Genomic DNA, 27,890 nt, shown 5'->3' with positions numbered 1-27,890 from the left:
GGTCAAACTGAAGGGAAAAGAGTGGGAGAATAATTTCAATCGAATTAGTGAACTTCATAATTATAAGTTATTGAGGGAATGGTGTATAATTTCTTATGTCCACAAAATTACCTGTTACGTTGTCCAGACCCATTGGTACGTACATTCCATTGAGAATGAGAATTAGTCAATGACCTGTGAGAGCCACACATGGAACACAATGGAAGTTATCTAAAAACAAACAATATTGTTGTATGTGTAAGATGTGGAATACCCTTGAAACTTTGAGACATGTGATGGCTATGTTGTTCTAAAATGCAAAATTTGTATAAACTGAGCTACGAGCGTTATGTGCATAACTGGATCATTATCCAGTCACACCACTTTTGGTATCTTTGCCTGAATACTCGTTCGTAGTCAATGCATATGACTCTGTATAGAGTTTGGTCTAAAGTGGCAACAGCCCTTGGAACACCTAAGTGATAACACTGTTACCTCTGCATTGGAATGATATAAGTTGCCATGTAATGAAATGATTAATCAATTTGGATTTTAAATCTGTTGTTTACTTGCTGTAGAGTATTTGTGTATTATGAATTAAGAGAGAGATTGGTTACTTTGTAATAAGTATTGGAAATGATTAAATGATGTAACTGTTATGTACGTGTTTATGTTTATTGTTTGTAATAGTTGTATACGTTGTTTGAACTAAAAACAAACAAATAAATAAATAAATAAATAAATAAATAAATAAATAAATAAATATAGCACGGCCATGCATCAAAACCATATTCCTTGTGTGTGTATAATCATATTTTCTTTGATCTCACAGAAGCCTTTCAATGCACAATGCAAAACAATTGCTACCAAAGGTTATTTTTTAATATACAAATGTAATTGAAGATATAATTTATTCAAAGACAAAATTCGTACCCAAGTCATCGTTGTTCGACTTTTTGTGTTGTACTGGCATTCCGTGATTAAGTTATCACCCTGCAAAGAAAGTAGAAAGTTTACTTTTAGGTTACGTTTTTATTATTTGGCATTATTTTCTCATGACAAATAAGCATATTTTCTTACAAATTCTATCGAAGGTATTTCCAAATGGAATCAATAAGAGAACATATTGCTAAAAAGATGGGCTGCTTTAAAATGTATCCTGATGGTTGAAATGTGCAAACAGACCCTGTGATAGTATTGTGCTGCCTATGCACAGTGCAGCATTGTGGCAGGCTCATATATCGTTGCCGCCACCGTGTGCTAGTTAGGTACAGGACAAAGAGACCTTGAGCCTCATTATACACGGCCCTCAAAAGCTTTCAGCTTCTCAGTGCACCGGCATTGCAACCCTGTGACATTGCACAGTGCATGCCTCCTGGGTACAGGCAGTGGCACAGAGGGCCTGTTGCCTCCATCTCTTGATGCTAGTAAGAGCTGCATGCAGCAGTCTGTCATTAATTCATTTTTGCATTTTAGCGGGGACATGGGGATCACCCAGTTTCTGTCGCCTTTTCTCTTCTGCCTCATATTTGGCTGCAATATGGGCTTTGATATTCACAATAGTAATTGTTAACAAATACTCCACTTTTGAACATGTATGTGTGACGTGCCACATTGCGTGTGAAAAGTCTGCCACTGTGTACGTTATAGGCGATCCAAACTCAATGGTCATTTATTTATTTATTTACAGTTGATTGATTCATAAAGTGCCAACTATGAGCACAGTCAATTCGCAGCGTGCTAAGAGGATGAGGGGAGGAAGAGGGAGGGAGAATGGGGAAGCGGATTCTGATCTTCAAAGCCTTGAAAAATGTAGAGCAGAATGCGCAGGGGGATGGAGGAAGGGGAAGTTCACATGAGGTAAAAGGAAAACAACAAGGGTAAGTGCTAACAGGTACAAAAACAGTAAGCGCATTGTCGGGGTAATTTCCCGGGGGCCGGCAGGGCCGTCCGCGGACCTCCGGGATTGGGAAGGCCCCAACTCCACCCGCGTACTAAAGGAGTATGAGACACACACAAGAGCAAAGGTTTACTGCTTTTTATTGCATAAAACAGACAGAGACGAGCTCTCAGGTCACAGGCATCCGGGAGACATCTCGTTCATGGTGGGCTCGCAGGCCCTTTTTCTAGCTGTATGACGTGGCTACGTGCGGCACCTGGGAAAACTAGCCCCAAAACTTAACGCCATCTCGGGTTAGCTCCCCGAGTGGTAGGGTCAGTATAGATACATACAGAGGAAACTGTTAGTGGTGGAGGATGGGTCAGGTGGTACGCTTGGGTCGTCCCCTAATAATTGCTACAAGAGAATTGTTACAAGGGGACAATTAGTGATTGGCTAAATTATAATGGCGTCAATGGTGAGCCCCTCGTATTCTGATTGGTTCACCCGAGAGCCCCCAAGCCTGTGACCATTGCTGTTCGCAGCTCGTGGTGTACCTGGTGCTGGCAACAAAGTGTGACTATGTGTCAGTGGCGGACAATGGGCAGTTCTGCCTATTAGCTGGTGTGCGTGCCTTTCCCATCGCTGTCCAATTTGTCACTTCATTGTTGCAGTCAGGGCCCCAGATGTGAGACCCCAGTGCCTCTCTGTCCATTGGGGCTTGGCATCGTATCAGGACGGCCTGGTCATGTGTTGTGAGACCGTGGCTGGAGCAGAATTATGAGCATTTGATTTGTATTTCGTCTCTGAGGAGCGTTTATCAGTGGCAGATGTAACCTTGGCGTGGGGAGCGCGGCATGTAGATTGCAACATTGCGGCCTTGGCTGTGGGCTCTTGTCAGGGCTCATTCTGCGTGGTCAGCACCTTGCAGCTTTGTCTGAGTTGCTCCGGCCTGGGGACTCTGGCTACCTTGGCCTGGCTTATGGGCGGCGGTACATAGTCCATAATATGGGGGTCGCGAGGGGCGACAGAAGTTCATATGCATTAGTCCATAGACAGGGTTACATCTTCATGTTTTTAGTGGCGAGAAAGCGTCTGCAAGCATGTACATGAGCTCTTCTGGTGTCTTGCGTTTCTGCGGTGCTGTAGGTGGGCTATGTGAAAAATAACAACGATGCATGTGTGAGTGTAAGGGGTCCTCTACGTCATAGCACTGAGTATATTCTTCGTGTGGATTGGTGTGTGTGTATGACCAATGTGCTTGGTGGCACATGTCTTTTTGGCTGCTGGCTACGTCATCAGGTCATCTCTAATAATAATAATAATAATAATAATAATTTGGCACTTATATAGCGCTATGAACCCTCAGGTATCTGAGCGCTACTTATTACCCACGGTGTGTGGTGTTCATTTATCGACCTCAGAAGGATGAAAGGCTGAGTTTGACCCTGCCGGGATTCAAACCTGCGTTAGCAGGCACTGCACGGAAGTCAAAGCGAGCGCTCTACTTGCTGTGCCACTTGACCGGCTAATGACGGCGGTATTTTGTGGTTGCCGTCTAGTCGAGTTGATCCATATGGTCGATGTCAGCTCCACCTGAGGTTCCAGCATGTGGTTTGATTGACGGGCAGCTTCCCTGGCTGTGTGGGGCATGGCCACAGTGGATCTTGACATCTGGGGCAGCCGTGAGCGGGTCGAATTCCTCTCGCGGTGGGTGCTTGTGTCGTGACGTCCTAGGCCATGGTCTGGATGAGAATCGGGGGAAGGGATCGTCCCATTTTCCCTCTTCAGCAGGGTGTTACGAAATTATGGAAGATCATGGTCTATCGAAAATAAGACAGCTAACCAGAAGAATCCAATTTCCTTGGTTTGTCACATATTTTTGACGAGAAAGCCCATTTATTTTCTGAACAGTGAGTGATTTTCTTCGGCTCACAGTGTGGTGGTTAATTCTGCATTGTTGCTCAGTATTCAACTGGCAAATTTCTTTTTTCTGGCACAGTTGATGGGTAATAAGCCTGGACAAACCTTCTCAAAGGGTATGTGAGAGCTCCCATGAATCTCCTAGTGAGTTTTGGGTAGATTTGCGGGTTCCCACAGATTTTTCTTCCAGCCCGAGTCTGCTCGATATTCCTTTAAGAGCCATACCTTTTGAGGACGTTTGGGAAATGCTCGGGCAGGTTCAGGATGATTACACTCAATAACTTAAAGAGTTCAGAAAGGGTCAGAAAGGTTAGGGGAAAGAGAGGGGACAGGTGAGGCTAGGTGGGGGTAGCAAGAGGCAATAGAGTCCTTTCAATCTGTAAATGTCATCCAAGTAGGACAGTAATCTCTGCAGTAAGATATCTCAGTAGATTATTGTACCTACTGCAGAGATCACTTTGTAACATTCAGGACCCAGGTTTGGTTAAGAAAAACTCAGCATTTCATCCTGCTGAAATATATCAAAATAGTAAAGTTGAAGTTGGGAATTGTAGGATTGCATGTCAGGCAGAGTATGTCACATAGCAGGTATGTCTGTGTTTGCTTTCCGTTAGTCAGAGGCGGACACATTGTATATTATTGAGGTTCATTATATTACAATATGGGGAAATCATAAAAGACATGGGCATTCTGAAAGGTCTATGGTGCTGGCGATGAGTCAATCATGCATTACGTGTGACTGAAGCTTCATCCTGCTGAGTTTGCCTCCATGAGGACTGTTGGGTTTATGTATTTAATAACAGGAGACTACATTTGTGCAGACCAATGACCTCAGAAAGACCCGTAAGCTGCGGATGAGTCAGTCACATGTCAAGTATTCATGAAGTACACTCTGGCCCTCATTACGACACAGGCGTTGGACCATGGTTCTAATAGCACCATGGTCCATGCCGGTAACTTACCGACTCCGCCATGGCGGAATGGGGAATTACCGCCCCATTCCGATGTTGGCGGGGCGGTAATTCCCCATGCCGCCATGGCCCTTCCCCATTCCCATTTTTGCCCCATAGGGCTCAATGGGAATGGGGAAGGCACTAAGTACGGTGCAGCAAATTGCGGCACCGTACTTAGCACCAAGGTCCCTTTGCGGGTTGGTTTTTTAACGCCTGCTAAAAGCAGGCGTTAAAGTGCCACCCACAAAGGAACCTCGTAATCAGACATTAAGGGTTTAAGGGCGCCGCCACCTTTTACAGCGCCGTTAACCCCTTAACGCCTGGGTTGTAATGAGGGCCTCTGACATTATTTATGAATACCATTTAGTCAGGTAGGATTGCAATATTGTGAGCTCTGTACCTGGGGAAAAAATCAGCAATATTATGAGCACTTTACCTGAGAAAAATACATAACATATCTGCAGTAACGAGCCAATAGTTGCAGGGAGCGACATACATGCGCCGGACAATAATGCAGCACAGCCACCTGGAAATGCAAAGGCCTCTCTTGTGAATAAGGTGCCCTGCACATTTTTCAAACTAATGGAAATAAAAAAATGCACCCTCAACACATTTTTTATTTGCATTATTTTTTGAGACTTTTTCTTTTTTGTGTGAAAATTACACATTTTTGTCAGCTGCAAACAAAGAGTCCATTTGGATTTCTATATTAAAGTAAGGGCTGGATGAAGGCCACTACTCATTTAAACCCTTTATTTTCATGCGTGGCAGAAAATGTTATGGGCTATTGCATTGGCTTTATGCTTTGATTTTTGTAAATATATGTAGGCAGGGAACGGTTTGACCTCTTCAATTCAATGGTCACAGCAACATCTCATCATAAGCTTAGCCTAAGTCTGTCCCCGAATTCCTTAAATGTTTAGCCAAACCCGAATCACCTGAATAGAGTGGGAAATGGAGTGAGTTGGGGTTGGGTGAATAGCATTCATCCACACTCAGTGCAGACTGAAAAAGAGGTGGTGGCCCATAGGAGCACCATTGGCCAGTATGACTTTTTAAACTCTTGTTTGAAATATCTACGGTGAGAGACTCAGTAGTCCTGATGGATGGTAGAGAGTTTTGAATGTGACTCAAGGATCCTCAGGAAGTGCATGCAGTGAGTCAGCATGAGGTTGTTGCTAGGTCTCAGCCCAAGGATTATTCTGGAGGGTCTATTTACAGCCAGGAGAGGACCATGGCTCTAATCACCTCTGCTTGTGACATCTTGAGAAAAGGGAAAGTGGGCTTCAGTGCGTAGAGTACGACATTCGATTTTTTTAGATAGCCCAGGGACTTGAGGGGAAAGGGTAAGATGACCATCAGAGATGATCCCTAAGTTCATTTTTCAAAGAACACAGTTGAATCCAAAATGCATCATCATGTATTCTTCCGACTTGCAGCAGTGGCGGGGTGAAATAAATGAGCATGGACACCTCACTACTGTGTAATTCCTGATTTAGGATTAACTGCATCCTGCGGCTAATCGCCAAACACGGAGTCATGTATCTAAGATCCCTGAACATACACAAGAGATCTCTGTGTAGTAAAGTCATGTTTAAAATGTGAGACATATTTCGATACTGATGCTATTCAAAACGCTTGCCTGAAATTACTAAAATGAAAAGTGGGGTTCCTCTTGCCTTGTGAGCAGTGGGGCCATCTGCTTGTCCCTTAACTCTGGGTAAAATACTTGATAATGGGCTGTTGGTGAAGGTGACAGAGACAGAGTACATGATCCCCCTAAAGACTTCCTAAATATATAGTTTGCACTTGGTAAAAGACTGACCTCCTTTTAGATGAGAATGTCATTAATATCAATCTTCTAAGTCCCTCTATTCTTACCTTTTTTGCGGTCTATTCTATTTGGTGAGCTTCAGGAAAATATGATAATAACATCAGCCCGCTTCTACTTAAGAATCAATTGCCTGCTCATCATTTCTTAGGTTATATTTGTATTTTCATCATTGTTGTTATATTATCATTATTATACTATTAGTTATGTCATTGGGGGCATTTATAAGCTTGAACCTAGCTCCGGAAAGCCAAAGCGCTTTGTACATTGATGGGGGATAGAATCATTCATTAAATGGTTAAAGGGGGTAATAGTCCCCACAGCATAGTATTTAGTGCTCCCATACTTTTTATCAAAGCAGGCATAGTTAACATATTTATTTACTGGGGAACATGCATCAGCACTGCGAGGGGAGCTGTAAAGGTGGGCTGTCGCAGAGGTACAGGGCCAGGTGGGTTTGGGATGTATCCTATGGAGGAGGGTCTTGCTTTCTTTTCTGGAATGCAAGAGGGTGGGAGCGAGTCTGAGGTTAACAGGTATGAGGTGCCACAGTCTTGAAATGTAAATCAAGAATGCTTGTTACTGGCTCTTCCTTGTTTGGCATTTCTGCCGCTCTAGCCTGGCCAGGCACTGATTTCTCATGTTGCCCTAACTGCCAGAGATGGTGTCTTTGCCTTCCAAGTAGACTGGGCAATGCATGGTGCTTTTCTCTTCCGTGATGCAGCTGCTTGCTTCTAGGGATAGCCAGTGATGTTACATGAGAGTGAGCTTGTTGCCATTGGAAAAAATGTAATGGCCTCTATTCATAATCATTTCAGTTATATTCCTGCAGGAATAATGCAAACCCTATATCTGAATCTGCAGCAAGGTCTCTACTACTTCAAGTGTTCCCAAATAATATGTCAGGATGCGGTAGCTTGGGTCTCCCTTCCCCACGTTTTAAGCACCTGGTATGGTGGGATTTTGGAGCACACTACACTCTCGAGCTTCCCACGTACGAGACAATAGTTCCACTAGCAGCTGTCAGGGTCATCGATGGCCAAGTCTAATTTCTCTTGAAAATCTCTTGCCTTCGAGGGCCTGACATATTCAATTAACAAAACAAAAGTTCCTTCAACAAACACGTGAAGTTCAGCTCCAATGTTCAGTAGGTGATGGGTACAACCCTGGGTCCCCCTCTTCCAGGCACTGACCCGTCTTTACTTTCAACCTCTCTTCTCTGGGTTCACTATAGCTTTTCCTTCTTTCATAAATCTTAATGTCTTTTCAAACAGTTCATAGTGGACATCCCTCTACTGGGTTCACGTTTATCAACACACTGTTTCTCGGGACCTTAGACTTCGCACCTCTTTATTGGCATCCTTCGGTCGGGTTCACGCTTGCCACTTCATTAGCATCCCTCTTCCAGGTTCACTCTTGCCAACTTCACATTCTTTCAAATGATTGCGGTATTCACTTCCCTTACTTTCGCTACATTTCTTAAGTCAAATGCTTTCAACTGTAAGGGGATTTTTACTTGACCTCCTACATGACCACTTTGACCTATCTTGGCGGCTCTCCTATTGCCTTCTGGTATCTGTAGTTTCACTCAGACGGGGATCGACCAGAGTCTCTCGAGTTAGCACCCACATGGTGCCAGTTCCCTCTGCAGCTGGTCTCCCCTTAACACTTTTACAGTTCTTTGAACTTAGTTCAATTTGCCACTTTGCGAATTTAATTCACCACAGCCCGTCTCTTATCATTTCTTCCCTCGACCCACCGGATGCGATGAACCGCTTGTCTTGCCTCGTAACTGGAGTCAAGGTCGGTACCACATTAGCAGGAGTTTCCCATGCTCCCACTTATCAGCGTCGACATGCTCCGTGTACGGTCGACATCTGCTGCAGCACACTTGGGCTATTGTCCTCGATCTTACGATTCCCTCTGCAGAGGTTTTGCGGGTCTGCACCGAAAAGGGCAAGGTTGTGTCTCTCCTTGGCACCCTCTCGATATTCAACGTCTTTCTCCTCCTCTTGAACTGCTGGGCCTGGATAGCTGTCTCGTCATGCGGTCTGCCTTGCTCATACTGTGCTCTCTTGCTCCACCTTTTATCCCTGTGGGGAAAGAAAAGGACTGTCAGGTGTGTGTGATTCTGATCAATTGACTGACTTTGCCTGACTCTTGGGTTGGGACATAAACAGCTTTATGAGTCTGTTGTTTTTCATGGGGTAAAAAAGTGTTTGTGTCGGAAAAAGGGGGAATCGGAGTGTCAAATTGTTCTACGGGGTAGGATGGGGAAATAGGGCTATATGGAACTACAACCTCCATCCTAGGGGTGCAGGTGATTTCGGAAAGGTGGGTTTTGGAGGGTTTGTGGGGCAAACAGGAATAGCTGGGATTTTGAAAAAAAACAGTGGGACTGTGGAAACCGTAGTGTTTTATCTGAGCAGGGTGGTAGTGTGGGAAATAATAATCAGAGGGACGGGATTGGTAGGGTTTGTGAAGCAAATTGGTATAACTGGGATCGTGAAATGAACAGAGGGAATTGTGGCGACCGTAGTGTTTTGTCAGAGAAAACTGGGTGTTCGAGACAGAATAACCAAAGGAATGTGGAAAAGAATGTCTGGGGTTGTTTGGGTGGGACACAGGAAAACAGGGATTCTGGGATAGATAATCCTGGGGTGCACATGGGTTTGAGATCTTATTGGATTGGTTATGTACAGAGGGGTCGGTGGATTTGGGTAAGAGAGATTCAATGGGAGGAAAGGGGGCAGAGGTGGCACAGCCCATAAAGGTCTCCGGGATCTCACCCTCCTCTTCATCCTCCTCGGTCACATACTGCATCTCCCTTTGGGCATTCTCCTAACATAACACCGGGTTCCCCTACCCAGCTGACCTTTCTCTGCTCGTCTGCCTTCAGGGTTCGGATAACTGAGGGCCAGCCCTTTCTTGGCCACCTGAATAAGAGATACCTGAGGTCTGCTCTGAGAATACCCTCAGGTTTCTCCAGGACTCATGGGCTTTCTTTGGCGTCCTTTGTGTCTCCCTCTATGAATGTTGTGAAGGAATCATGAATGAGGACATAGACAACAGATTCAAAATAAATAAACACTTTTATTAATTTAAATGGCAGGATGGGTAAAAAAGCTAACTTGCCCCATGCTAAGGTGTGATTTCCCTACCTGAATGTCAACAAGTTCAATTTAATAGGCTGTCTGTGTCCAAAACCTATCCTTGCCCTCACAACTAGAACAAACAAATGTGTAGGTATATCAAAGTCAAAAGAAACAGTGTTTAACTGAAAATTCTGAGCTTCTTCCAGCTCACAGCTTTCTCTCAGCTCCCCTTCCTCGAGCATAAGATAGTTCAGTAAAACAAAAGAGTCAAAATGTACCTTTTTCCAGTTCAAGGCAATATAGTTCAGAATCAATCCAGGGGTTCCTTTCACCAAACTTCAAGTAACACAAATCCAAACAAAGGGGTCTTGAGACTCCATTCCCAAGATGACACTTGTAATCCTTCAAGTCTCAGGGTTCTCTTCCCTAAGACTTCAGTGTCTCACACAGGTTCCTTGGTACTTGCACCTGTGCACCAAGTTGTCGTCTCTTGATTCTTTTTATTGGCTGTGGGCTTAGGGTTTACACTTGGTTTCTTTGGCTTCTCCTTGGCCTCCTTGTGGCTCTGCCACCTTGTGTCAAACATTCCTTTCAAAACTGTAGTTTTTCCACACTTCATTCATTCATTAAAGTTTGCTGTTTGGTTTATGTCAGCTTTTAATGTATTGGAGTTCAAGGGTTGATTCAAGGCATTGTGCAACCTACAGTTAATGTTGTTAAATTGTAGTTCAAAGTTCAATGTGCTCTTATGTTGCCCAATTAAATGTAGTGTTCAATATATACTTGTTTACTTCAATATTAAATTTCCCTTTTGTTCGGTATTCAAAAGGCTTTGGTTTTCAATAGTTTCAAGTGTCATAAACATTAAGTGTTCTACTTTCATTTAGTTCAATTTTCAATAAGGTGTGACTTTCATGCAGTCGAATTTAATTTTAGCCTCATTCATCTTTCTTAGCCATTGGCCTTCTGTTATAGCCACATGCAGAACATTTTTCACTTTCCTTAGTTGAAGACTTTCGATAGCATTCATTCTTTTCTCCAAGTTACGAGACTACTCCAACAATACTTTCATTACTTAAGAATGAAGAGTTCATAGCATTTGGAGACTTTCAAAAGTGTGCCTGTTGCTTTATAATGTGACCATTTCGATACAATGTATAAGTCTCATTATAAGGCTCACGGTTGGAGTAACACTGGTTTTCTCTATCTTGTAAAGTCACCGGCTCACTTTGAAGTCCTTTTCCGTAACGCGCTTGACACCTTTGCGGTTTCCTCTGCTCCTAAAACACTCTCGTGCTCTCACAGCGCCACAGGAGAACAAGCTCTCCTTGGATGGGATGAAGGACGGCCCCTCATCTGGCTCGCTGTCATCTACTGACAGTGCTGCTGCTCTTCTTTTCCTGTTTTCACCAAGGAAAATGTCACCACAGTGACCGCTTGTCTTAAGTATGGCTCCACTCATGACCCTGCTCCTCTTGAAATGTTGAAGGAGATTATGGATGATATTGCTCCGTTGGTTACTAAGGAGATTAACACCTTGTGTAATGTCGGCCATATTCCTTTGGAGCCTAAATTGGTTTTAGTGGTTCCTCTCTTGGAAAAGCCCAATCTTGACCCTTGGGTTCGAGATAATTTCCACCCTATCTCTCTATGAAACTCCTTGAATCTTTAATTTCCTCTCTGCTCTTACTATTTCGATTCCTTTTCAATCTGGCTTCCATTCTGGATGGTGCTCCGCGAGTGTCCTGGTTTCAGCTCTGGATGGCCTTGTTTGATTGGCTGACCAAAGGGGTATCACCATGCTTATTCTTTCAGATCCGATCGACCACTTGATTCTGTTGGACCGTCTTGTCCTTGCTGGCCTCTCTGGCCCTGTCCTATCTTGGTTTAAGTCCTTTCTGTCAGATAGAGGTCAAATTCTTTCTCTTCCACCATTTCACTCTTCAGTTACTTCTCTTTCTTGTGGTGCCCCCCAGGGTTCATCCTTGTCCCCCATATTCTTTAATGTTTCCATCCTGCCTCTTGTTGGCCTCATCCACTCGCATAGCTTCCGATGCTATTCGTACTCTGATGATACCCAGATTATTGATAGCTTAATCTGGCGCAACCTAACACTGCTTCTCAGCTGAGGGGTTCCTTGGAGGCTTGTGGGTCAAAATTGGATAAAGTTGAATGGGGACAAGACCGAGGTCCGGGTTGTCAGACCCACTCCTGTTTCTGCTTCCTGGACTCCATTCTTTTAGCCCCCTTCTTTTGGTTATGTTCCCCTTCCAATTGCTGTGGTCAAAGATTTGGGTGTGAAAATATCTGCTACTCTATCAATGGAGGCACAAGTGGCTGTCATCTGTCAATCAGGGCATTTTCACATTAAGATCCTGCGGGAGGCTTTACCATTTCTTCGTCCGCCGGTTCATGCTCCTCTTGTGACCCCGTTGGTACTGGGCTGGATTTATTACTGCAACTCTTTATATCTTGCTCAGTATCTTATTCTCTGCCTTCAACCTTTTCAAAATCTGGCAGCCAGAGTAGCTACTGGTAGTCCTTTCGAAGCCCACATCTTGCCGGTTCTGCGTGACTTACATTGGCTCCCTGTTGGGAAGCACATTGAATTCAAGGCCCTTTGTATTGTCCACCAAGCCTTTTATGCTAGGGGTGTCGAGTACTTGCAGGAGAAGTTTCGGCCCTATGTACCTGCTTTTCTTCTGTGCTCTCACAATGGTTATCTTATCCAGGTTCCTCAGTTTCCGGCGGTCAAGGCTTGGGGGACGTGCCTTCTCGGTTGCTACTGCTCAGCAATGGAATGCCTTGCCAGTCTCCCTAAGGGACACCGGAACCATTTGGCGTTCAGACGCTTACTAAAATCCCTTCAATTTTAGTCTAATTTAGGTTGTCCTCTACCTGGTTGGTTGTTCCTAGAGCCAAGATGTCATTGGTGAATGAGTGCTTTATAAAACCTAGTAGCATAACATAACATAACACATGGTTAGAGGCGACCGCTGGTAAAGGAGTGATGAAATCATCAAATTCATCACAGTGTCTTCAAGTGCTCTGGCATAGATTGAACAACGAATCACTATTGGAGCAGTGAGTCAGGTTTACAGCCAATACACCGCTCACAATAGCAATAGCACATTTTCCTGCACTCTAAATGCCAATTGCAGAACCTCCTTTGCTTTCATCATAGAGGTTTTGGAGAAAACACATTCCCTGTGCACTCAGTTGAGGTACAAGCAAAAAAAACATGTTCAAAATGTCCTATCATTGTCCTATCTATGTGGCATAATACAAGTGGGCCACTGCATTTGGCAGCTTATGTGGCATCACACTCGCATATTACACCAAAGCCTCTGTAACCAGAGGGAATGGATTTGAAACACAGTGGTGTTTCCTGGTGAACCACTGCGGGTCCTCTGACGGCCTCATGGTTAATTCGATCTATATGAGTGTTGAACTCACATTATTGAAATGATCGATTCACAAGCATGATGGGATGTTGCCCCAACGTCGCACTTTTGTTTTACAGAATGTCTAACCCAGCTATGTGTATCGGAAACCATGGTGGCTTTCTGACTGCATGCATGCCCAGTATTAGCTGTGTGCCACAGGGCCGCAAAGCTTCAACATTATCCCTCAAGCATGAAACCTTGTGTTGCATGACATTGCTTTAAATCCTCTAATATTTAGATTCAAAGAAAGTATCATGCGCCAGGAGAACTAACACACATGGCAAATGCTTTGGAAAGAACTTCACAAAAGAATGTCAGCAAGATGAACTGAAGACTTTTAGGAATATGTCCAATACCCATCTACCACAATACCATACACTTCAGAGCCCATCAACACAAAACATTGCCGACACCGAGTGTAGTAACATCGATTGAAATAGGTGGTCGTTAAACACAATTGTGTCGAACTACACAGCTGCTTTAGTGATGTGCCATTATTCTCTCCGTTTGCTTGTTTGGGCTATTGTGATTTGCTGCAAGTTGAATGTTTTATTTGTGACTTAGTTGAAAATGGTTGGCTCTTCTGATATGTAATGGGAGAAGTCCTAACTGTCCAAGGCTTGACACACCAGTGTTTGTTTTACTTCACTATGTGTGTCTGAACTGTGTGCCTGTTTTCTGATTTGAAATGTAATGATTTGTATCACTTCTAAAGCTGCGGGTGACATATAGGACATAAAACACCGGAAGCATTTGCCAATACTTGTTTTTATCAAGTTACATACATATTGGCAAAAAACATTAGTTGGTTCAATGGTGTACATTAAAATGCCAATGGAAAAAAAAACATATGCTACAGAGTAGACAAGGGTTCACTTTTAAAGATTTTTTTCTAATAACAACAAAAAACAGATTTTTAAACCGGCTTTGATGTTCACTGACAAAGGGCCTCATTACGACCCTGGCGCTAATAGGTTAACAGTGCCGTGAAAGGCTGCGGCGCCGTTAACCCATTAGCGCCTGATTACGAGGTCCCTTTGCGGGACCCGACCTTAACGGCTGGTCCACACCAACCGTTAAAGTAGGGACTCGCAAAGGGACCTTGGTGCTAAGTACGGTACCGCCTTTCTCCATGGCGGAGTCGGTAAGTTACCGGCATGGACAATGATGCTATCAGCACCATGGTTTTCCGCCTGGGTCGTAATGAGCCCCAAAGTGCCTGTTTATGAAATGTTGTAAAATTATATAAAGTAGCCAAGTTTTAAATGAAGAGTGGTACCGAGGAGCGATTGCACATAATTAAATGAATCCATCCTTAAATCACAAGTAACCCCAACCATTTTCCTCTTGCCGAACCTGACACTAATCACAGCTCACTCAGCCTCCTTCATGCCACCAACATCATTGGCCTCATTTCTACACAAGCTTGATGCCTCCTTTATCACAGAAACAAGGCTCTCCCCACCTCCTCCCAGGTCTTTACCATCCTCACCCATCCCAGGTACAGAACTTATCATGCCAACTGATGGGGAGGGGAGGTGGTGGTGTGACAGTCATCCAGAAATCCACCTGGGTCTGCACCATACTCTACAAGGTGCCTATGAACTCCATGGTGCTCCGCTCTTGCACATATCAATGTATGTGATTTATAATGCCAAACTCTAGCTGGGAAGCAAAACAGCCCTGTACAAAAGGGAAGCAAAAGAGTGGAGAGGTAGCAAAATATCTAGGATGGTGGGGGAGCATGGGAAGTGAGGATCTCCGGGCGGGGGATGGGGGGTCGGACTTGCCACCAAACAGACTAACACTTTCCATCTCATCTATCACTCAACACTCAGGTGTGGGTCATTACTTGATGATATCTCTGATCTCAACACATTGGCACTACCTGCTACACACACCATAGCCACACCAGAAGGCACCGCCCGGAACTCCCCTTGAAAAATACACTCAATGGGCCTCATTACGACCTTGGCGGAGGACCATGGCGCTATAAGCACCATGGTCCATGGCGCTAAGGTCCCAACTCCGCCATGGTGGTTGGCGGACTTACCGCCCCATTCCGACCTTGGCGGGGCGGTAAGTCCCCAATCCCCATTTTACCCTTCCCCATTCCCAATTTCACCCCATAGGGCATAATGGGAGTGGGGAAGGCGTTAATTACGCCACCGTAAATTACGGTGGCGTAATTAACTACATGGTCCCTTAGCGCCATGGATTTTAACGCCTGCAAAAAGCAGGCGTTAAAATCACCATGGCGCTAAGGGACCTCGTAATCAGGCGGTAAGGGTCGGCGCTGTTAACGCTGGCGTAAACCCCTTACCGCCTGGGTCGTAATGAGGCCCCATGTCACTAAATACATGAACCTTTAACCTTCTTTAATGCCCATGCACAAATGCATGTATGGGGCAGTATCAAGAGAGCCACCCACCCCACTGAGTTCCTTCCAGAGGGCAATAGACAACTACTAGAAACTCGTCTGCTTATTGACCGAGCCTTCGGTGCCAACACGCCATGTAAAGAAAGGCACTGTGCATTTAGAAATACAGCTAGAAGCCGATGCATACAATCTTTTGGGATTCATGAATGAACCAAATGTATCACTCTGGACTATGTTGCAATCTGAGCTATGGAAACACAGAGCAGGGATGTGTAATAGTTTCAGGTGGTAGGCTACACCTAGATAAGCTGGACCTTGTTCCACTCTCTACATTTTTTAATAAGATAGGACAGAACTTAGAAATAGGTATTGAACGGCTGCCTAACCAATCAGAATATCTTCTGATTGAGCTTTTATGGACACCACAGAGTGTGACTAATAATACTAGGGGGAGACCTTTGCCTATAATTAAAAGAAAACTGGGACAAGGTGGATCACCCCTCACTTTGTTGTGACAGCGCCACCTTGGTGCAGTCTAAATTATAAACACACTTGACTGTGTTATTCGTTATCATTTATCAAAGCTTATAGTTCACTTTACACCTAAAAGTAGCAGAAAAAAACGATTGCAGTGGATGTCCCAAGGTTAGTGCAGCCCCTCCCTGCACAGCCAAGTGGATAAAGAAGTCTACAGAATCTTGTCAATAATGACGCTTGGTGGAAACAAGAGTGTGTATTCTCTGGACAAGCTGGAGAAAGCTTCATCCGAGGATTGTGTTACCTTCTCAGTCATCTCTAAGGACCAGGAAGTACTGCCAATGCAGCAATCAAACAATGGCTTTCATTCAACGGAAACTAGGCCCACGCAGGTGCACTAGAGAAGCAAGAACCATAAACTCTTAATAGACAGTGATTCCTTCAGCCCATTGACCTATTCCCAAAAGTAAAAAAGTATGTGCTCCATGTTAATTGAAGGTTTCAAGATATAAGTATGTATGCATGTATGTTTCAGAGGGTTAAAGGGTTTGGACAAGCAATTAATACAGACTTGAGTTATGGCCCAGTAAAGGTCGAGTCTCACGCAATTCAAGCAGATAAGCAGTTGTGTGTAGGAGGTTCTGAAAATGTGGTATACATGTTTACTCATATGCATGACATTAGCGTGCAATTAATTTGTGGGTCTCAGGAGGAGAGGCGGTCAAGAATCTAATGTTGCCTCGAAGCAGTAATAGAGGAAAGGATCTGCATTCTGATACAGTTCATTTCTTGTCCTGGGGTGCTGAGCAAATACACTTGTCTTGTTTCTTGGGCACTGGGGTATATACGTATAAGCAACTCAGACACACCAGATTGAAAGGGTCTCAAGGGCTCAGATTTCAAAGCAAAGTAATAATAGCAGACTAATTAACTGATAAATGGGAAATTACATTTTTCCAAGACCTAGTATCAAGAGTCAACATTGAGACTACAGCATTGGCACTGGGGCTGCATACGTTTGGTTTTTTCTTTAAATCAATTTCAAAATAAATCGAACATCTCAAAATCTGGAGGTGTCCCAGACCAGAAATTGGGGACAAAACATCTGCCACATTCATAGTTCTGGAACCTCAATCACTTTTTTATCCATCAATATTTTATTTTAAAGAAATGAATCATCTTTTAAAACTCAATGTGTTGGTGTCACAAAACGATCTGTTTAATTCACACAACTAGTTGCGTATTTTACGTAACAATTTGATTTCCTCCTGCCATTTTGTTAGGTCAAACTCTTGAGGTGAAATTTCGGGAGATGTGCAATCTTGCAAAGCTACTGTAACATGAAGGTAGCCAATTCAGTGTTACAAAAATAAAGTTGCCCATGTCTAATTTATCCGATACATGCAACCTATACATATACTAGTTACCAACAGCCTGGCATATTGTGACAAACCTCGATCTATCTCCTTGTAATGGTGTTTGATCGTGTGACCCAATTACAGTTGCTGATATTCATAAAACATCAGGAGCTGATCGATATCAGGGGGCTGCACTTTTAATTGTCCACAAGCCAGCATTTCGGCAATGACGTTCATAACTGCGGATTACCTCTGCAAATCAGTGCAATGCCCTATGTAGCACTGAAAGACCTACAAAAAGGCCAGCATCCGTGGCTTTCCAGTTCAAAGGGATTCAGTGCTGGCCATATTAGTAGGGTGCCTACTCCCCCAGCTGACTCTAACAAATAGCAGCCCCCTTTAATTTTCTGCCACCAAAGGAACTTCAAAAAGGCCGTAAAACCCACCATTAGTGACGTAACTGCTAGGAGAGACTCAGTGCTCGTCATGTGACAAGTGTGCCCACCCTCCAGGTGACATCAACCAATCAACAGTCCCTTGCCCATTCCACCTGCAAATACCTTCCCTTTCTTTAGCATACTCCTCAGGGACGTCACAGAAAATGGCAGGGCCAGGCAAGACCATTATCAGTGACTAACCCTGCCTGGCCCTGCTCAGACCAAAAGGGCCGAGGGACGGGTCGCTTGCTCCTGCAACACAAGTAGGCATAGATCATGCAAACACACTCACGACACAACTCACCCTACACTCATTCGCCCATGTCAACATGCACCATTCATGCAGTACAAACCCAAAGCCTGCCCATACAACCTCACCCAGATCCCACTCACTTCTCCTTACACAGTGTTAGGGAGAATTCTCTCTTTAGGCTGAATTTCCTAACCTAGTGAGTCCCCCAGCAGCTTTGCTGGATTTCTGGAGTTTGTTTTTTTCTCCTGCCAAGAGTGAGACTCTTTTTCTCCCACTCTTGGACATGATTTATGGTGTTCCTTTGACTGTTAATGTGTTTTATGGGCTATGGGGTCCTTTACTCCAAAGGGTCTCATGTGTTTTTACTACGTGTGTTACACAGCACCATCCGTGCAGTGATACAGGGGTGTCATAGTGACACCCCACCATAGACTCCATACCCTGGGACTGACTACTGTCTCCCAGGGCATGTAAAGTCACCATTGGCTTTACTAGTCCCAAATTATTAACAGAAACCGGTACAAACCATCATATTGTGGATGTACTGGTCGGGGCAATTCGATTGCCCTGGGGTCTGTTAGTCGAGGGGGCACGTCTCCATCCCCCCTGATTGAGTTTTGGCTGGTGGCAGTGGATACTACTTTTTATATTCGACCACGAATATATCCCTATGGGATTTTCCCATTGTTCGAGGCTACCAACTTTAATATTTTAATTTTCATAGCCTCGAACATACCGCCGGTTTATTTAATTAATATTAATTCGCCAGTTGGTATTTTTTGCCAGGACTCGATTCTAAAATGGCGTTTGTGTTCTCTTCTGTGACTCCAACTCAAGTCGAGTCCTTTGTTCCACTTTTTGGCGGGCCTCTCCACAGAAGCCTCCAAAAGTGGTGCCACTCTGTCTGGGTACCACAGGGATGTAGGAGGGGGTTTAGGCACCCTGGACTGAGTGACCTTGGTAACTCAAGTCACACTCTTGTGTGATTGGCCCAAGTGGTGAGCCTGCCGGCTCACCACTTAGCATGTTTGATTGACAGCTAGGCTGAGTGAATGGGGGTGTGCTGCATAAAAGCAGTGCTTCGGGGTCTGGAACTTCAGAAGTTACCACAGGACCTGAGAATCCGACGAGGGAGAAGCTGAGCCGACCTACCACGACGACACCACCGGTGGAGCCCTGCGGAACCGACTCACCACTTCCCGACGACAAAGAAGATCTCCCGACTGGAGAGGCTTCTTCCCCTGACTGGTGGGCACAACCAGTTTACCTTCTTCTCTTTGCATCCCAGGCCGTCTTGTGGTCGAATTGCCCGTACCAAGCACCCCGGCAACCGGATAGCCACTTAACACTGGGCCGCGAATAAAAGGACTGCTCCTTTTACCTGAGGACTCCGCGGCTGGTTTCTTCCCTGGCAGTGCAACGGACTCCTGTCTTCCTCCCCGATGAGATCCTCTCTTCCCCCGGACGAAGCACCGACTTGCATCCGCTGCCAGGAACAACTGCCCCCGCTGGAGTATTCTCACCACTTTAAGGTACTGTGTCCGCCAGGCCTCCCTTTCTAAAGATTGCTACAAGGTAATAATAATCCCTTAACCTTCTGGACTGGGTTGACCGCCTTTACCTTCTACCGGGTCCCTTTCTTTTGGTCCAACTCTTTTTTGAACCTTTGCAAGACTCTTGTGCACTTCAACCGTGTGACCTTGGACACATTTCGTTCTGATCCTCTTAAAGTGGATCCGACCTTCTGAACTCTAACTTCACGGTTTTACTTGCCTCCCTCTCTTGTTTTGTTCTTATGAAAGGGTTGGGATCTGTTTCATATTATACTCTGCTTTTCTCTCCCTTTTAAAACGAATTGAGTGCCATCTGCGTTAAGCGCTCACCGCTGTCTGAAAATAAGTGGGGCTTTACTTAAGACTTGTCTAAAATTCTTCTAAGGGAGTGTATATCTTTTAGTGACCGTGTTTTTGAATTGCTTACTATTAGTGCCTTTGTGTTTTTCTAGATGTGGTTTTGAATAAATAATGATCTCTCTTTTACACCAAACTCTGGTCAGTGTTTACTTGTTCTACTGTGCTCTTCTGACCTATTGTGAATACTCTGTATACTGCCTAACTCTTCTTGAGGGAAGTCTGACTGCTCAGCCACAGCTACCAAGTGAATCTTTGTGGTACAGACTGCTACCAAGTGGGTTTACTGCCAAACACCTGTAGTCTTAAATCTTTTGCAGTGGTCCCAGAGGGAACTGCACGGGTTTCTGCCTAACACTGGTGTACAGCGGTGGGGTTTGTATTGAGTATACACTTTAGAGTGCTTTTTGAACACTTTAGGACAACTAACCACAGAGCTTAGCACTAAAAAGCTGATTTTCTAACTTTGGCCCTCATTACAACCCAGGCATTAAGGGGTTAACGGCGCCGTAAAAGGTGGCGGCGCCATTAAACCCTTAACGCCTGATTAGGAGGTCCCTTTGCGGGTTGGAGACTTTAACGCCTACTTTTTGCAGGCGTTAAAAACCAACCCACAAAGGGACCTTGGTGCTAAGTACGGTGCTGCAATTTGCGGCACCGTACTTAGCGCCTTCCCCATTTCCATTGAGCCCTATGGGGCAAAAATGGGAATGGGGAAGGGCCATGGCAGCATGGGGAATTACTGCACCGCCAACCTCGGAATGGGGCGGTAATTCCCCATTCCGCCATGGCGGAGTCGGTAAGTTACCGGCATGGACCATGGTGCTATTAGCACCATGGTCCAACGCCAGGGTGGTAATGAGGGCCTATGTCTGCTATAGAGAGTTATACCCTAGAATCATTGTGTGCCAAAACTGCTGATTGCTTAAACGTATTGTGTAGACATAAGAATCTCTCTGAGAAGGGCAAGAAAATGGAACTTATAGAAAGATTGTTAGAAAACCAAAGTCTGGGAGGTACAGAGGAATCTACCCCCCCAGCAAATGTAGAAAACAGTGATGGTATTGATCTGAATCAAAGTCTTGATAATGAGTCAGAAGAGGAAAGTGAACCTAATGAAGTTAGCCACTCTGAGCCTCTGTCTGCCTTACCGACTGTACCTACTGGGCCTATACCAGGTCCTACATGTAACCCTGCTTATTTTGAACTTGAAAAAATGAAGCTTGAATTAGAGTACAAACGTTTTATTTCTCAATCTGAAAGAAACCAAGAGCTAGAGTTCAGAAGAATGAATGCCCAGGCTGAGCAGAAGCAAGCTGAGTTAAGACTCAGAGAAATAGAGCTTAATCATGAACTAGAAATGAAGAAGTTGTCTGTGGAAAATGCTTCTCTCTCCTCTGGTTCCTCTAGGAGTTCCAGTCCCAAAAAACCCTGGATGCCTAAGGAATTAGTGGGTATGTATGAACCTAAGTTGGATGTGTTGGATTGGTTAAAAATGTTTGAGTATAATCATGGGCTCCAGGACATCACAGGGAATGAGTTACTTCCCTCGCTGTTCTATAGGCTTCCCCCTGTTCAACTGATGTGGTAATGGAGTTGGGGGAGGTGGATAAGAAGGATTATGAATGTGTGAAACTAGCTTTGATAGCTAGATTTAGGAAGACCCCTTCCCAGTACCTTAAGAGGTTTAGGACCCTCAGAAAGCATGATGGTACCCCTTGGGCTACCTGGGTGAGTGAAGGTTTGAAAAACCTAGAGGGATGGATTAAGGGTTACAGAGTTAACACTTATGAAGGAATGGAGAATCTTGTAATGTTGGAGTCAATTTATGATGCCTGCTCTCCTGAGCTCAGACAGTACTTAGATTCCAGGAAGTTAGCAAAGGCTGCTGACTTGTGGGTTGCCAACAGGGCCACTCACAAGGAATATGGGGCTACTCAGAAAAAGGATGAGGGAAAACAGCCAAAAAAGGACTCCAAAGAGAATTCTAATAATTCCAATTCCAAAGAGGGCCCCAAACAAAACCAAAAGGGTAAGCCACAAGGTAAACCAAATCAGGCTAGTGTACCTCCTGGTGCCAAACCAGAAGGAGGTCAGAACAAGCCACCATTCCAGAAAGCATTTGGTAAATGCTTTCTTTGTGGCTCTACTGACCATGTGAAAGGAGATCCCAGATGCAAGGGTAAACCTTCAGGGGTCCAGCTTGTCTCCTTAACCTTCGCTCCACAGGAGGAAGTACAAATGGCAAGTGGAAACTTTCTATTGCTGGCTGATGAACCCATTGGAGTCTCAGCCAGTGTTTCTTTAGTGTCTCTGGGGTTGTGGGAACAACAGAACTTAGATGTCTATAATTCTATCCCAGATCATACTAAAGAGTATTATAAGGACAGTGTCCAGGTGAATGGTCAGGAGACTCCTGCCATTAGGGACACTGGGGCCAGCATAACTGTGGTGGACAAATCTTTTTGTTCAGGCTGAGTATGTTGCTAAGGCACCCAAACGCCTCACCAAGTTAGCTGGAGGGCCTGTGCAGATGCTTCCCCAATTACCAGTTCTCATCCAGTGTAATGACATGACTGTGAAGATACCTGTCAGCATACAAAGTGAGGTGCCAGGAAGGGTTCTGCTGGGAAATGACTTTAAAACTCTTGGAGTAGTGTCACATACCCCCAGACCTCCAAGTAAAAGGTTACAGGAGCTCACCAGACCTGCAAGGGAGCGAACCATGAGAGATACTCCCAAGGAGATGATGAAGAAAGAGATCACTCCTACTTCACTGGAGATGTCAGCTGCTGTCTCTAAGCAACTAGAAGGAAAAGGGAAACCTAAAACTTCTAAAAAGGACCTCACAGCCAGCACTCCAGTGCAGCCAACAAGGACTTCCCCTAGGTTGTCCAAAGTTACACCAGTAACTCCCCCTCCAGCTGAGGCTGAGAGGGAGGTACAACCCTGTGTGGTTGAACTAGACTCTGAAGAACAGCTAGTGGAAGGCCAGGAACTCATTGGAGATCTGGATCCTGTTGACCATCCTGAGCTGCAGTCTTTACTGGCAGAAGGTGGACCCAACAGGGCAGACTTCAGTAAGGGACAGAGAGAATGTCCAACTCTGGAAGGTCTTCGCCACCAGGCAGATGCTCAGGCTGAAGGGCAAGAGCCTGGGAAATATAGGTTACACTGGGAAGATGGCCTCTTCTACAGTGAACCAACAGAGTCTGCACCTGGGGACAACAAACAACTTGTAGTACCCCAAGAGAACAGAACACAGTTCTTGCAGTTAGCCCATGAGATTCCTTTGGCTGGTCACTTGAGTTTCAAGAAGACTAAGGAAAGGCTCTCACTCTACTTTTATTGGCCAAAGATGGGGCCTGAAGTAGATAAATACTGCAGGAGCTGCCACACCTGCCAGACTTCTGCTAAGGTTGGCTCCAAGAATGTTGCACCTTTAGTGCCTCTCACTGTAGTGGGATTCCCATTTGAGAGAGTAGGGATTGACATTGTTGGTCCCCTTGATCCTCCAACCTCCTCAGGCAACAGGTTTATACTTGTTGTAGTAGACCATGCTACTAGGTACCCTGAGGCAATTCCTATGAGGACTGTTACAGCCCCGGCTGTGGCTAAGGCCCTCCTTGGTATTTTTACCAGGGTTGGGTTTCCTAAGGAAGTAATCTCTGACAGGGGGTCGAATTTTATGTCCCACTACATGAAAGCCATGTGGAAAACCTGCAGAGTTACTTACAAGTTCTCAACCGCATACCACCCTCAGACAAATGGGCTGGTTGAAAGGTTCAACAGAACCATGAAAAGCATGATAGGTGCTTTAGAGGACCCCCTTAAAAGAAAGTGGGACCTTCTACTGCCATGCCTTCTCTTTGCTTATAGAGAAGTTCCTCAGGAGGGAGTAGGTTATTCTCCCTTTGAACTTCTTTATGGACATCCGGTCAGAGGTCCATTGGCCCTGATCAAGGAGGGGTTGGAGAGTGCTCCTTCCCCCAAGCCAGTCAGAGTGACTGACTATGTGATAGGTCTCCGAAGGAGAATGTCACAAATGATGGCAGAAGCAAGTGATAACTTGAAAGCTGGACAAGCATTGGTCAAGCACTGGCATGACCAAAAGGCTAACATGGTTGAGTTTACTCAAGACCAGCTAGTTCTCATTATGATTCCAACAAGGCAGAGGGCCTTGCAAGACAAATGGATGGGACCCTTCAAAGTTGTGGGTAAACTTGGAGAGGTCAACTATCTGGTGGACTTGGGCAATCCCAAGGAGGCTCCAACAGTCTTCCACACCAACAGACTAAAAGCATATGTCTCCAGACCTGATGTAGGAGCTTTGCTTCTAGCATCATCAGAGGAAGAAGAAGAGAGTGAAGCTCTTCCTCATCTCCTCAGAGGCTTACCTTTAGATGAAAAGATTGAAGGAGTAAATCTCTCTTCAAATCTGACACCTGAGCAACAGGAGGAGTGCAAATCCATGTTGAATCAGTTTGCCTCCCTGTTCTCACTTTCACCAGGCTTGAACCCTTGGGGACAGCATGACATACTCACTGGTGACTGTCTGCTAGTCAAAAGCAGAGGATATCGAATGTCAGAAAATGTAAGAACCCACATCAAAGGTGAGGTCAGCAAGATGCTTGATCTCGGGGTAATAGAGCCCTCTACTAGTCCATGGTCTAGCCCAGTTGTGTTAGTACCAAAGGCAGGATCTAAAGAACTTAGATTCTGTGTGGATTACAGAGCTCTTAATGCAGTCACCAAGACTGATGCCCCCCCTTTGCCAAGGACAGATGAGTTGGTGGATAGACTTGGTGCAGCCAAGTTCCTCAGCACATTTGACTTGACGTCAGGCTATTGGCAAATAGCCCTGACAGACCATGCCAAGGAGAAAACTGCATTTTCTACCCCAGTTGGCTTATACCAGTTTAAGGTTATGCCTTTTGGATTGCAAAATGCACCTGCTACATTTCAAAGGATGGTAAACCAGGTTCTGAATGGGATGGAGGACTTCTGCATGGCATACTTGGATGACATAGCACTGTTCAGCAATTCCTGGGAAGAACATGTGGACCACCTGAGATATGTTTTGCAGGCTCTTGGAAAGGCCAATCTGACTATAAAGGCGAGTAAATGCCAGATTGGACAGAGTAAAGTGGTCTACCTTGGACATGAGGTAGGAGGTGGAGAAATAAGGCCTTTGCCCAGTAAGATTGAAGCTGTGCAAAATTGGACAACACCTACTACTCAGACTCAAGTGAGAGCCTTCTTAGGCCTCACTGGGTATTACAGGAATTTCATTGAGAACTATGGATCCATAGCTTCTCCACTAAATGTCATCTCCTCTCCTAAATTCCCTAAAAAGGTTAGGTGGAATGAGGAATGCAATCAGGCCTTTGAAACCCTGAAAAAGGCTCTTTGCCAAGCCCCAGTACTCAGAGCTCCTGACTACCACCAAACTTTCATTGTGCAAACCGATGCTTCAAATGTAGGAATAGGTGCAGTCCTCAGTCAACTGGATGGGAAAGGTAGGGAGCACCCCATTTGCTTCATCAGTAGAAAACTGAAGGATCCTGAACCAAGGTGGGCAACCATTGAACAAGAGTGTTTTGCTATTGTGTGGGCTCTGAAGTTTAGGCCATACTTGTATTGTTCTACTTTTGTCATTCAGACTGACCACCAACCCATGAGATGCTTAATGCAAATGAAAGGGGAAAACCCAAAACTGTTGAGATGGTCAATCTGCCTGCAAGGGTTTGATTTCACCATTGAGCACAGGTCAGGGTGTCACCACCAAAATGCTGATATTTTCTCTAGGATGTATGTCATCGACTAGAGGTATGAGATTCATCCAGGAGTGCATTACATCCTCCTGTCCCTTAGTCTGGGGGGGGAGGCGAGTGTTAGGGAGAATTCTCTCTTTAGGCTGAATTTCCTAACCTAGTGAGTCCCCAGCAGCTTTGCTAGATTTCTGGAGTTTGTTTTTTTCTCCTGCCAAGAGTGAGACTCTTTTTCTCCCACTCTTGGACATGATTTATGGTGTTCCTTTGACTGTTAATGTGTTTTATGGGCTATGGCGTCCTTTACTCCATAGGGTCTCATGTGTTTTTACTATGTGTGTTACACAGCACCCTCCATGCAGTGACACAGGGGTGTCATAGTGACACCTCACCATAGACTCCATACCCTGGGACTGACTACTGTCTCCCAGGGCATGTAACCTCACCATTGGCTTTACTAGTCCCAAATTATTAACAGAAACCGGTACAAACCATCATATTGTGGACGTACTGGTCGGGGCAATTCGATTGCCCCTGGGTCTGTTAGTCGAGGGGGCACGTCTCCATCCCCCCTGATCGAGTTTTGGCTGGTGGCAGTGGATACTACTTTTTATATTCGACCGCAAATATATCCCTATGGAATTTTCCCATTGTTCGAGGCTACCAACTTTAATTTTTTAATTCTCATAGCCTCGAACATACCGCCGGTTTATTTAATTAATATGAATTCGCCGGTTGCTATTTTTTGCCAGGACTCGATTCTAAAATGGCGTTTGTGTTCTCTTCTGTGACTCCAACCCAAGTTGAGCCCTTTGTTCCACTTTTTTGGCGGGCTTCTCCACAGAAGCCTCCAAAAGTGGTGCCACTCTGTCTGGGTACCACAGGGGGTGTGGGAGGGGGTTTAGGCACCTTGAACTGAGTTACCTTGGTAACTCAAGTCACACTCTTGTGTGATTGCCCAAGTGGTGAGCTGGCCGGCTCACCACTTAGCATGTTTGATTGACAGCTAGGCTGAGTGAATGGGGGTGTGCTGCATAAAAGCAGGGCTTTGGGGACTGGAACTTCAGAAGTCGCCACAGGACCTAAGAATCCGACGAGGGAGAAGCTGAGCCGACCTACCACGACAACACCACCGGTGGAGCCCTGCGGAACCGACTCACCACTTCCCGACGACAGAGAAGATCTCCCGACTGGAGAGGCTTCTTCCCCTGACTGGTGGGCACAACTAGTTTACCTTCTTCTCTTTGCATCCCAGGCCGTCTTGTGGTTGAATTGCCCGTGCCAAGCACCCCGGCAACCGGATAGCCACTTAACACTGGACCGCGAATAAAAGGACCGCTCATTTTACCTGAGGACTCCGCGGCTGGTTTCTTCCCTGGCAGTGCAACGGACTCCTGTCTTCCTCCCCGATGAGATCCTCTCTTCCCCCGGACGAAGCACCGACTTGCATCCGCTGCCAGGAACAACTGCCCCCGCTGGAGTATTCTCACCACTTTAAGGTACCGTGTCAACCAGGCCTCCTTTTCTAAAGATTGCTACAAGGTAATAATAATCCCTTAACCTTCTGGACTGGTTTGGCCGCCTTGACCTTCTAACGGGTCACTTTCTTTTGGTCCAACTCTTTTTTGAACCTTTGCAAGACTCTTGTGCACTTCAACCGTATGACCTTGGACACATTTCGTTCTGATCATCTTAAAGTGGATCCGGCCTTCTGAACTCTAACTTCACGGTTTTACTTGCCTCCCTCTCTTGTTTTGTTTTTATGAAAGGGTTGGGATCTGTTTCACATTATACTCTGCTTTTCTCTCCCTTTTAAAACGAATTATTAGAGTGCCATCTGCGTTAAGCGCTCAGCGCTGTCTGAAAATAAGTGGGGCTTTATTTAAGACTTGTCTAAAATACTTCTAAGGGAGTGTATATCTTTTAGTGACCGTGTTTTTGAATTGCTTACTGTTAGTGCCTGTGTGTTTTTCTAGATGTGGTTTTAAATAAGTAATTATATCTCTTTTACACCAAACTCTGGTCAGTGTTCACTTGTTCTACTGTGCTCTTCTGACCTGTTGTGAATACTCTGTATACTGCCTAACTCTTCTTGAGGGAAGTCTTACTGCTCAGCCACAGCTACCAAGTGAATCTGTGTGGTACAGACTGCTACCAAGTGGGTTTACTGCCAAACACCTGTAGTCTTAAATGTTTTG

General features: G+C 45.1%; 1 protein-coding gene across 1 annotated transcript in view; it reads right to left on the bottom strand.

Annotated features, from left to right (window-relative positions):
* Positions 1–27,890, bottom strand: part of MOXD1 (monooxygenase DBH like 1) — a 713,108-nt gene that overhangs the window by 155,696 nt on the left and 529,522 nt on the right. The window contains exon 9 of the mRNA XM_069606682.1: positions 913–972. Within this exon, the coding sequence (XP_069462783.1) occupies positions 913–972 (60 nt within the window). The remainder of the gene's footprint in view (positions 1–912; positions 973–27,890) is intronic.

This window comes from Ambystoma mexicanum, chromosome 4p (genome assembly GCF_040938575.1).
Source record: "Ambystoma mexicanum isolate Mex_15411 chromosome 4p, UKY_AmexF1_1, whole genome shotgun sequence".
Taxonomy (NCBI): domain Eukaryota; kingdom Metazoa; phylum Chordata; class Amphibia; order Caudata; family Ambystomatidae; genus Ambystoma; species Ambystoma mexicanum.
Note: the sequence above shows the minus strand (reverse complement) of the source record. Positions and strands in the feature narration are given on the sequence as shown.